Below are 13,847 nucleotides of genomic sequence, written 5' to 3' on the forward strand. Positions count from 1 at the left end.
GCTCAAAGGTCAGAGGTTCACCTGAAACATGGGGTAGGTAAGGAAGGTTTCCAGCATTCGCTCCTCACAGGCGGTGTTTGCTTCATACTGCTTCAGAAGCTTGTCAAAGTCCCGGTTCTGTTTACAGTTCGCCAGAACCTGCAAACTGTACTGATGGTTTCGCACAAACTCCTGATAAATGTTCAGCATCGGCAGCAAGATGTCGAAGAGATCCGCTGAAACGTCACGGTACGGTTTTGCATCATGTTTATGTGAACATTGTTAGACAAAATTATGATATGTAAGTGGTCGTGAGCATTGGAAGGAAGTCAATAACACACTTACTCTATGTGTGGAGAGTAAAAAAAGCATTTCACTGCATATCTGCATGTATGTTTGTGTGCAAAAATAAAATAAAATACATAAACTCACCTAACACTAACGTTGGCCAGTTGGCTATCCGAGCCTTCAAGCCTTGATGGAATATCTCATGGAGAAACATTATCGTCTCACTTAGAAATAAAGAAAAAAATGAGAAATGCATGGCGCATCAATTTCTGATACTTAAAAACAGATATTATACTTTCAAAAAGAGCTGCATATACAGTGCTGCTTGAAAGTTTGTGAACCCCTTGCAGAATCTGTGAAAATGTGAGTAATTTTAATAATCATAAACAAGAGATCATACAAAATGCATGCTATTTTTTTTATTTAGTACTGTCCTGAGTAAGATATTTGACATAAAAGATGTTTACATTTAGTCCACAAGCTGAAATTATTAAAATAACTCCATTCAGAAGTTTGGGAACCCTTGGTTCTTAATACTGTGTGTGGTTACCTGGATGATCTACGACTGTGTTTTGTTTTGTGATGGTTGTTCATGAGTCCCTTGTTTGTTCTGAACAGTTAAACTGAGCACTGTTCTTCAGAAAAATCCTCCATGTCCTGCAGATTCTTCAGTTTTCCAGCATCTTTTGCATATTTGAACCCTTTCCAGCAGTAACTGTATGATTTTGAGATCCATCTTTTCACGCTGAGGATGATTGAGGGACTCAAACACAACTATTAAAAAAGGTTCAAACATTCACTGATGCTCCTGAAGGAAACACGATGCATTAAGAGCTGGGGGGGTGAAAACTTTTGAAAAGGATGAACATGTCCAAATTTTTATTATTTTGTAGAAATATAATTTTTTTCCATTTAGTACTGCCCTTCGGAAGCAGCAGAAGATACTTGGATGTTTCCCGGAAGACAAATTAAGTAGAATTTACCTTGATCTTCAAATTCAAAAAGTTTTCACCCCACGGCTCATAATGCATCATATTTCCTTCTGGAGCATCAGTGAATGTTTGAACCTTTTTTAATAGTTGTGTCCTCAGTGTGAAAAGATGGATCTCAAAATCATACAGTTACTGCTGGAAAGGGTTCAAATATGCAAAAGATGCTGGAAAACTGAAGAATCTGCAGGACATGCAGGATTTTTCTGAAGAACAGTGCTCTGTTTAACTGTTCAGAACAAACAAGGGACTCATGAACAACCATCACAAAACAAAAAAACAGTTGTAGATCATCCAGGTAACCACACACAGTATTAAGAACCAAGGGTTCCCAAACTTTTGAATGGGGTTATTTTAATAATTTCAGCTATTTCTTGCCTTGTAGACTAAATGTAAACATCTTTTATGTAAAATATCTTACTCAGGACAGTACTAAATAAAAACTAACATGCATTTTGTATGATCTCTCTTATTTTGTTAAAATTACTCACATTTTCACAGATTCTGCAAGGGTTTCCCAAACTTTCAAGCAGCACTGTAGTTGCATATTGTAAAAAGATTATAGTTGCATATTTTAAACATTTATTGGTGGTGTCTGAATAAAAGGGTTTTTTTTCTTGATCAACAGCCCGACAAAATAAAAAAAATAAAAAAATAAAAACTACTGCATAAAGCTTGTTTCTACCAAGGAATAAAAAGCTAAAAGTGCTTCATAATTAAAGTAATTGTGACTTTTATCTCAAAATTCTGTTTTTTTCCCCACAAAGAAAAAACAATTGTGAGAAAAAAACTTTGCATTGACCGTTTTCATTATTTATTCTGTGATGGAAAAAAACTAAATTGCAGAGAAAAAAAACAACCTCAAGATATAAACTCGTAATTTTAAAAAGAAAAGTCAGAATTGTGAGATAAAAGTCCCAATTACCATTTTAGTACCTTGGTGACAACGAAAAAATAAAAATGTAAACTTACAATTCCAAGACAAAAATCAGAATTGCAAGATATAAACTCATAATTCTGAGGAAAATTTTGAATTGTGAGACAGAGATATAATCTTGCAATTGCAAGAAAAAAGTCACAATTACCTTTTTAATTTTTTATTTTGTGATGGAAATGAAAAAAATCAGAATAGCAAGACAGAATTGTGAGATACAAACTCACAACTGTGATATATAAACTCGCAATTGCAAAAAAAAATCTGAATTTGTGAGATAAAAACTCAGCTTCCACAGTATTCCTCCAAGTTAACCATCAGAACATGAATTATACCTATTAAGGAAGATGCTGCTAACATCGTCATGTCTAATGGGGGGTTTTTTGGAGCTGGCCGCCATCCTGAGCGGCCGCAGGAAGCAGTTGACCAGGATGGAGAGCTGGAGCACGTACTCCGTCTCGGCCTCCACCATGTTAAAGACGATCTGGTTTCTCTTTCTCATGCTCTCGGCGTGAGGTGAGCAGATGTAGTCCTGCACAATGATCTTCCACTTCCTCCTGCACAGCCAACCACGCATGAAGCTTTGCACCTGCGAGAGACGCAACGGAGAAGCCCGAATGACTTCACTTACACTAGACACAATAGCAAACATTACTGTGCAAACAAGGTGGATATATAATTCTGAACAAATATACAATCCAAATGTAGACAATCATATACCTTCTTGATTTTCTTGATATCTGGATCTTCTTCCTCTTGATTGGACTGATAGGGCAACATTCGCTCTTTTGTTTTGTTCAGAACGATAATCTAGAACACAGATAACAGTTCATATACACATAGCAGGGTTGCCAGAGTTTTCTTGTACAACTGTGCTCTTGAAAAATTTAGTTGGAAATGTATATTTTTTGGGGAGTACTTTTACAATGGGCCGCGGCCACCAAAAAGGTTTATCTATAGACAAAAAAAATATGAAGATCCTTTCTCAAATGTGTATTGATACTTTCCTGTTAATACCTGGCAACCTAAGGACCACTGAAAGAGCAAGTAAGAGCGAGACTGTGTGGACATATGTTTGCTGTCATGTCACAAACTAAAGGTTGCATATATATATTCAGTAACTTAAGAGGTAAAGAATACAGTGAACAATAAATATGCAAATATTACATATAAACTAGTCTAGCTAAAATCATTCAAATGAAATGTAAAAAACAAAAAACCTGTAACGTTTTATTTTAAGTCCAATTATAGGAATCCAGCAGCTGTTGACTGTGACTGGATGCTTAAAAACAAGGCTAGTTTTTATTAATTTAACGGTTGGCGTTGAGTTGGTTTTGGGCTGGATTTTTTTTCTGAGAATAAAAAAAAAAAAACGGTAAATGGAATTTTTTCTCACACAATTCTGACTTTTTTCTTGTATTTTCAAGTTTATATCTCACAAGAAAAAAAAAACTGCGAGAATATCTTACAGACAGAATTGTATACATAGCTATGTCGGTATAATATGCTCTGAGAGTGTTATTATTATTCGTAGCTCACATTTTATGCAATTTATCATGCAAAATGCTTTTTTTTAATTTTAATTAAAGAGAGTAACTAGATCAATAAAAATAAAATTTAAACATTTATCAAAACGTCTGTCAACTGGGATTGGACACTGGAAAAATTGGGCTTGTTTTCAGTCCTTATGGGTGGGTTTTGGAGTGTAAATTGTTCCGGGACCTGGCAACCCTTGACAGAACCAGTGAAGATGAACTGACCTCTGCCTTCAGCCTCTCGATCTCTGTATCCTGGTCTTCCAGTTGTGTCCGCAGCTGATTTGCCGCCACCTTTTCCGTCTCCATGATCTGCACCAGATGGATATATTTCTGCATGAGAACTTCCCGCTCGATGATGAGGTCTGAATAACTGCCAGCGATAGCAGAAGAACAAAGCTGGTTAGAAACATTTACAAAGAGAAACTCTGAGTGCTAAATAAATCAATGAGCCACTCAAATGTAGTCACCCTAATGCAGACACACCTATAAATACTCGCGCATACATATAAACTTCCATGCAGACACACCTATAAACATTCGCACATACATATAAACTCGATGCGCGCGCATACACATCCATAAAACACTCGCGCATACAAATAAACTTCCATGCAGACACACCTATAAATACTCGCGCATACATATAAACTTCCATGCAGACACACCTATAAACATTCGCACATACATATAAACTCGATGCGCGCGCATACACATCCATAAAACACTCGCGCATACAAATAAACTTCCATGCAGACACACCTATAAATACTCGCGCATACATATAAACTTCCATGCAGACACACCTATAAACATTCGCACATACATATAAACTCGATGCGCGCGCATACACATCTATAAAACACTCCCGCATACATATAAACTTCCATGCAGACACACCTATAAACATTCGCACATACATATAAACTCGATGCGCGCGCATACACATCCATAAAACACTCCCGCATACATATAAACTTCCATGCAGACACACCTATAAATAGCTACTGGCGCATACATATAAACTTCCATGCAGACACACCTATAAACATTCGCACATACATATAAACTCGATGCGCGCGCATACACATCCATAAAACACTCGCGCATACATATAAACTTCCATGCAGACACGCCTATAAACATTCGCACATACATATAAACTCGATGCGCGCGCATACACATCCATAAAACACTCGCGCATACATATAAACTTCCATGCAGACACACCTATAAACATTCGCACATACATATAAACTCGATGCGCGCGCATACACATCCATAAAACACTCGCGCATACATATAAACTTCCATGCAGACACACCTATAAATAGCTACTCGCGCATACATATAAACTTCCATGCAGACACACCTATAAATAGCTACTCGCGCATACATATAAACTTCCATGCAGACACACCTACAAATAGCTACTCGCGCATACATATAAACTTCCATGCAGACACACCTATAAACATTCGCACATACATATAAACTCGATGCGCGCGCATACACATCCATAAAACACTCGCGCATACATATAAACTTCCATGCAGACACACCTATAAACATTCGCACATACATATAAACTCGATGCGCGCATACACATCCATAAAACACTCGCGCATACATATAAACTTCCATGCAGACACACCTATAAATAGCTACTCGCGCATACAAATAAACTTCCATGCAGACACACCTATAAATAGCTACTCGCGCATACATATAAACTTCCATGCAGACACACCTATAAATAGCTACTCGTGCATACATATAAACTTCCATGCAGACACACCTATAAATAGCTACTCGCGCATACATATAAACTTCCATGCAGACACACCTATAAACATTCGCACATACATATAAACTCGATGCGCGCGCATACACATCCATAAAACACTCGCGCATACAAATAAACTTCCATGCAGACACACCTATAAATACTCGCGCATACATATAAACTTCCATGCAGACACACCTATAAACATTCGCACATACATATAAACTCGATGCGCGCGCATACACATCCATAAAACACTCGCGCATACATATAAACTTCCATGCAGACACACCTATAAATAGCTACTCGCGCATACATATCAACTTCCATGCAGACACACCTATAAACATTCGCACATACATATAAACTCGATGCGCGCGCATACACATCCATAAAACACTCGCGCATACATATAAACTTCCATGCAGACACACCTATAAATACTCGCGCATACATATAAACTTCCATGCAGACACACCTATAAATAGCTACTCGCGCATACATATAAACTTCCATGCAGACACACCTATAAACATTCGCACATACATATAAACTCGATGCGCGCGCATACACATCCATAAAACACTCGCGCATACATATAAACTTCCATGCAGACTAGGGTGACCACCCGTCCCGCATTTTGCGGGACCGTCCCGAAATTGGGAGCTTTGTACCGCTTCCTGCAAGAGGTAAGGTGTGTCCCGCATTTCAATTATGTATTCTGTATGTTTTTTTATTCATCACAGAAACTGAAATACCAAAATAAGAAATACATTAAAAACTGACTGGCATTTAAAACCCCATTTGCGCAGTCGTCATGTTCTAGCTAAGAAAATAACCAACCCACACAGTCGTAGACAGGGAGTTTTCCGCAGATGACGACTGCGTGGACGGCACAAAGGATGTGCGGACCTCATCAAGGGCTCGAGCACCACCGACTGAAATGGTGGAGCGCACACGGAAAAACACGATATTCTCCTTTCATTGAAAAAAAAAAACGGTTGCAGCTTTCAGACATGACTTTCTTCTCATTTTAATAGTTCATTTGAGGCGGTTTCTATGGCGTTATTTTAATGAAAAGTGTCCAGAGCGCATTCTTGTAATGCGAGAATGCAACAAATGTCTCTGTTTGCAGGATTCTCTTCACTCTCACACAAAACAGATGCGCGCTCTCTCTCGATCAGACATTAGGGCTACGTGTGCAAGCTCAAAACTTATACTCTCTCCTGGATTTAATGTTGCCAGAAGCGCAACTTGGAGTGTGGGCAATGGGCATCCATCGGCAGAAACATAAATCGGCACACAAGACAACGGATGTAATGTAAATCAGTATTTAAATAACATAACAGTAGTAAATGTATCTGTCTCACACGTGTCCCGCATTGTCCCGCAAAATCACATCTACTGTCCCGCAACAGATCTATTAACATGTGGTCACCCTAATGCAGACACACCTATAAATACTCGCGCATACATATAAACTTCCATGCAGACACACCTATAAACATTCGCACATACATATAAACTCGATGCGGGCGCATACACATCCATAAAACACTCGCGCATACAAATAAACTTCCATGCAGACACACCTATAAATACACGCGCATACATATAAACTTCCATGCAGACACACCTATAAACATTCGCACATACATATAAACTCGATGCGCGCGCATACACATCCATAAAACACTCGCGCATACATATAAACTTCCATGCAGACACACCTATAAATACTCGCGCATACAAATAAACTTCCATGCAGACACACCTATAAATACTCGCGCATACATATAAACTTCCATGCAGACACACCTATAAACATTCGCACATACATATAAACTCGATGCGCGCGCATACACATCCATAAAACACTCCCGCATACATATAAACTTCCATGCAGACACACCTATAAACATTCGCACATACATATAAACTCGATGCGCGCGCATACACATCCATAAAACACTCGCGCATACATATAAACTTCCATGCAGACTAGGGTGACCACCCGTCCCGCATTTTGCGGGACCGTCCCGAAATTGGGAGCTTTGTACCGCTTCCTGCAAGAGGTAAGGTGCGTCCCGCATTTCAATTATGTATTCTGTATGTTTTTTTTTTTTCATCCCAGAAACTGAAATACCAAAATAAGAAATACATTAAAAACTGACTGGCATTTAAAACCCCATTTGCGCAGTCGTCATGTTCTAGCTAAGAAAATAAACAACCCACACAGTCGTAGACAGGGAGTTTTCCGCAGATGACGACTGCGTGGACGGCACAAAGGATGTGCGGACCTCATCAAGGGCTCGAGCACCACCGACGGAAATGGTGGAGCGCACACGGAAAAACACGATATTCTCCTTTCATTGAAAAAAAAAAAAACGGTTGCAGCTTTCAGACACGACTTTCTTCTCATTTTAATAGTTCATTTGAGGCGGTTTCTATGGCGTTATTTTAATGAAAAGTGTCCAGAGCGCATTCTTGTAATGCGAGAATGCAACAAATGTCTCTGTTTGCAGGATTCTCTTCACTCTCACACAAAACAGATGCGCGCTCTCTCTCGATCAGACATTAGGGCTACGTGTGCAAGCTCAAAACTTATACTCTCTCCTGGATTTAATGTTGCCAGAAGCGCAACTTGGAGAGTGGGCAATGGGCATCCATCGGCAGAAACATAAATCGGCACACAAGACAACGGATGTAATGTAAATCAGTATTTCAATAACATAACAGTAGTAAATGTATCTGTCTCACACGTGTCCCGCATTGTCCCGCAAAATCACATCTACTGTCCCGCAACAGATCTATTGCCAGGTGGTCACCCTAATGCAGACACACCTATAAATACTCGCGCATACATATAAACTTCCATGCAGACACACCTATAAATAGCTACTCGCGCATACATATAAACTTCCATGCAGACACACCTATAAATAGCTACTCGCGCATACATATAAACTTCCATGCAGACACACCTATAAATAGCTACTCGCGCATACATATAAACTTTCATGCAGACACACCTATAAACATTCGCACATACATATAAACTCGATGCGCGCGCATACACATCCATAAAACACTCGCGCATACATATAAACTTTCATGCAGACACACCTATAAACATTCGCACATACATATAAACTCGATGCGCGCGCATACACATCCATAAAACACTCGCGCATACATATAAACTTCCATGCAGACTAGGGTGACCACCCGTCCCGCATTTTGCGGGACCGTCCCGAAATTGGGAGCTTTGTACCGCTTCCTGCAAGAGGTAAGGTGCGTCCCGCATTTCAATTATGTATTCTGTATGTTTTTTTTTTCATCCCAGAAACTGAAATACCAAAATAAGAAATACATTAAAAACTGACTGGCATTTAAAACCCCATTTGCGCAGTCGTCATGTTCTAGCTAAGAAAATAAACAACCCACACAGTCGTAGACAGGGAGTTTTCCGCAGATGACGACTGCGTGGACGGCACAAAGGATGTGCGGACCTCATCAAGGGCTCGAGCACCACCGACGGAAATGGTGGAGCGCACACGGAAAAACACGATATTCTCCTTTCATTGAAAAAAAAAAAACGGTTGCAGCTTTCAGACACGACTTTCTTCTCATTTTAATAGTTCATTTGAGGCGGTTTTTATGGCGTTATTTTAATGAAAAGTGTCGCGCATTCTTGTAATGCGAGAATGCAACAAATGTCTCTGTTTGCAGGATTCTCTTCACTCTCACACAAAACAGATGCGCGCTCTCTCTCGATCAGACATTAGGGCTACGTGTGCAAGCTCAAAACTTATACTCTCTCCTGGATTTCACGAGTTCACACTTACATATATTTAGCACGAGTTACGTAATGCGTATTTGGCGAGTATGGTAATACGTAGTTGGCGTGCTGTCCTGGGGAAGGGCTCTGAGCTCGGGAATGGCCCGAACCCAGAGTATCCCCCCATGGTATGGTGAGAACTTAGTGATATTGGTGGAGAAGGGGTGGTGGAGGGATGCTGATAGACCGTCAAATGAGTGGAGGTATGTCAGCTGTATTTATGTCTGTGAGTTGATTGACTTGATTGCGTACCACTTGTGTTTAATTAGGCTAAGTATCTGACTTGCTCCTCCCGAACTTTGTTAATAAAACATCATTTAATGTTGCCAGAAGCGCAACTTGGAGTGTGGGCAATGGGCATCCATCGGCAGAAACATAAATCGGCACACAAGACAACGGATGTAATGTAAATCAGTATTTAAATAACATAACAGTAGTAAATGTATCTGTCTCACACGTGTCCCGCAAAATCACATCTACTGTCCCGCAACAGATCTATTGCCAGGTGGTCAGACTGGTCACCCTAATGCAGACACACCTATAAATACTCGCGCATACATATAAACTTCCATGCAGACACACCTATAAACATTCGCACATACATATAAACTCCATGCGCGCGCATACACATCCATAAAACACTCGCGCATACATATAAACTCCATGCGCGCGCATACACATCCATAAAACACTCACGCATACAAATAAACTTCCATGCAGACACACCTATAAATACTCGCGCATACATATAAACTTCCATGCAGACACACCTATAAATACTCGCGCATACATATAAACTTCCATGCAGACACACCTATAAACATTCGCACATACATATAAACTCGATGCGCGCGCATACACATCCATAAAACACTCGCGCATACATATAAACTTCCATGCAGACACACCTATAAATACTCGCGCATACATATAAACTTCCATGCAGACACACCTATAAATAGCTACTCACGCATACATATAAACTTCCATGCAGACACACCTATAAACATTCGCACATACATATAAACTCGATGCGAGCGCATACACATCCATAAAACACTCGCGCATACATATACACTTCCATGCAGACACACCTATAAACATTCGCACATACATATAAACTCGATGCGCGCGCATACACATCCATAAAACACTCGCGCATACATATAAACTTCCATGCAGACACACCTATAAATACTCGCGCATACATATAAACTTCCATGCAGACACACCTATAAATAGCTACTCACGCATACATATAAACTTCCATGCAGACACACCTATAAATAGCTACTCGCGCATACATATAAACTTCCATGCAGACACACCTATAAATAGCTACTCGCGCATACATATAAACTTCCATGCAGACACACCTATAAATAGCTACTCGTGCATACATATAAACTTCCATGCAGACACACCTATAAATAGCTACTCGCGCATACATATAAACTTCCATGCAGACACACCTATAAACATTCGCACATACATATAAACTCGATGCGCGCGCATACACATCCATAAAACACTCGCGCATACAAATAAACTTCCATGCAGACACACCTATAAATACTCGCGCATACATATAAACTTCCATGCAGACACACCTATAAACATTCGCACATACATATAAACTCGATGCGCGCGCATACACATCCATAAAACACTCGCGCATACATATAAACTTCCATGCAGACACACCTATAAATACTCGCGCATACATATAAACTTCCATGCAGACACACCTATAAACATTCGCACATACATATAAACTCGATGCGCGCGCATACACATCCATAAAACACTCGCGCATACATATAAACTTCCATGCAGACACACCTATAAATATCTACTCGCGCATACATATAAACTTCCATGCAGACACACCTATAAATAGCTACTCGCGCATACATATAAACTTCCATGCAGACACACCTATAAATAGCTACTCGCGCATACATATAAACTTCCATGCAGACACACCTATAAATAGCTACTCGCGCATACATATAAACTTCCATGCAGACACACCTATAAACATTCGCACATACATATAAACTCGATGCGCGCGCATACACATCCATAAAACACTCGCGCATACAAATAAACTTCCATGCAGACACACCTATAAATACTCGCGCATACATATAAACTTCCATGCAGACACACCTATAAACATTCGCACATACATATAAACTCGATGCGCGCGCATACACATCCATAAAACACTCGCGCATACATATAAACTTCCATGCAGACTAGGGTGACCACCCGTCCCGCATTTTGCGGGACCGTCCCGAAATTGGGAGCTTTGTACCGCTTCCTGCAAGAGGTAAGGTGCGTCCCGCATTTCAATTATGTATTCTGTATGTTTTTTTATTCATCACAGAAACTGAAATACCAAAATAAGAAATACATTAAAAACTGACTGGCATTTAAAACCCCATTTGCGCAGTCGTCATGTTCTAGCTAAGAAAATAAACAACCCACACAGTCGTAGACAGGGAGTTTTCCGCAGATGACGACTGCGTGGACGGCACAAAGGATGTGCGGACCTCATCAAGGGCTCGAGCACCACCGACGGAAATGGTGGAGCGCACACGGAAAAACACGATATTCTCCTTTCATTGAAAAAAAAAAACGGTTGCAGCTTTCAGACACGACTTTCTTCTCATTTTAATAGTTCATTTGAGGCGGTTTCTATGGCGTTATTTTAATGAAAAGTGTCCAGAGCGCATTCTTGTAATGCGAGAATGCAACAAATGTCTCTGTTTGCAGGATTCTCTTCACTCTCACACAAAACAGATGCGCGCTCTCTCTCGATCAGACATTAGGGCTACGTGTGCAAGCTCAAAACTTATACTCTCTCCTGGATTTAATGTTGCCAGAAGCGCAACTTGGAGTGTGGGCAATGGGCATCCATCGGCAGAAACATAAATCGGCACACAAGACAACGGATGTAATGTAAATCAGTATTTAAATAACATAACAGTAGTAAATGTATCTGTCTCACACGTGTCCCGCATTGTCCCGCAAAATCACATCTACTGTCCCGCAACAGATCTATTGCCATGTGGTCACCCTAATGCAGACACACCTATAAATACTCGCGCATACATATAAACTTCCATGCAGACACACCTATAAACATTCGCACATACATATAAACTCGATGCGGGCGCATACACATCCATAAAACACTCGCGCATACAAATAAACTTCCATGCAGACACACCTATAAATACACGCGCATACATATAAACTTCCATGCAGACACACCTATAAACATTCGCACATACATATAAACTCGATGCGCGCGCATACACATCCATAAAACACTCGCGCATACATATAAACTTCCATGCAGACACACCTATAAATACTCGCGCATACATATAAACTTCCATGCAGACACACCTATAAACATTCGCACATACATATAAACTCGATGCGCACGCATACACATCCATAAAACACTCCCGCATACATATAAACTTCCATGCAGACACACCTATAAACATTCGCACATACATATAAACTCGATGCGCGCGCATACACATCCATAAAACACTCGCGCATACATATAAACTTCCATGCAGACACACCTATAAATAGCTACTCGCGCATACATATAAACTTCCATGCAGACACACCTATAAATAGCTACTCGCGCATACATATAAACTTCCATGCAGACACACCTATAAATAGCTACTCGCGCATACATATAAACTTCCATGCAGACACACCTATAAACATTCGCACATACATATAAACTCGACGCGCGCATACACATCCATAAAACACTCGCGCATACAAATAAACTTCCATGCAGACACACCTATAAATACTCGCGCATACATATAAACTTCCATGCAGACACACCTATAAACATTCGCACATACATATAAACTCGATGCGCGCGCATACACATCCATAAAACACTCGCGCATACATATAAACTTCCATGCAGACACACCTATAAATAGCTACTCGCACATACATATAAACTTCCATGCAGACACACCTATAAATAGCTACTCGCGCATACATATAAACTTCCATGCAGACACACCTATAAATAGCTACTCGCGCATACATATAAACTTCCATGCAGACACACCTATAAACATTCGCACATACATATAAACTCGATGCGCGCGCATACACATCCATAAAACACTCGCACATACATATAAACTTCCATGCAGACACACCTATAAATAGCTACTCTCGCATACATATAAACTTCCATGCAGACACACCTATAAACATTCGCACATACATATAAACTCGACGCGCGCGCATACACATCCATAAAACACTTGCGCATACAAATAAACTTCCATGCAGACACACCTATAAATACTCGCGCATACATATAAACTTCCATGCAGACACACCTATAAACATTCGCACATACATATAAACTCGATGCGCGCGCATACACATCCATAAAACACTCGCGCATACATATAAACTTCCATGCAGA

General features: G+C 40.1%; 1 protein-coding gene across 1 annotated transcript in view; it reads right to left on the reverse strand.

The window, feature by feature from the left end:
* The window catches only part of LOC306865751 (ras-specific guanine nucleotide-releasing factor 2-like), a 61,854-nt gene that overhangs the window by 25,583 nt on the left and 22,424 nt on the right, over window positions 1–13,847 (reverse strand). Inside the window, exons 3-7 of the mRNA XM_079410520.1 lie at window positions 3,951–4,098; window positions 2,911–3,000; window positions 2,526–2,779; window positions 412–491; window positions 22–215 (exon numbers count right to left, since the gene is read on the reverse strand). Of these exons, the coding sequence (XP_079266646.1) occupies window positions 22–215; window positions 412–491; window positions 2,526–2,779; window positions 2,911–3,000; window positions 3,951–4,098 (766 nt within the window). The remainder of the gene's footprint in view (window positions 1–21; window positions 216–411; window positions 492–2,525; window positions 2,780–2,910; window positions 3,001–3,950; window positions 4,099–13,847) is intronic.

This window comes from Barbus barbus, assembly GCF_936440315.1.
Source record: "Barbus barbus genome assembly, chromosome: 47".
Classification (NCBI taxonomy): Eukaryota; Metazoa; Chordata; class Actinopteri; order Cypriniformes; family Cyprinidae; genus Barbus; species Barbus barbus.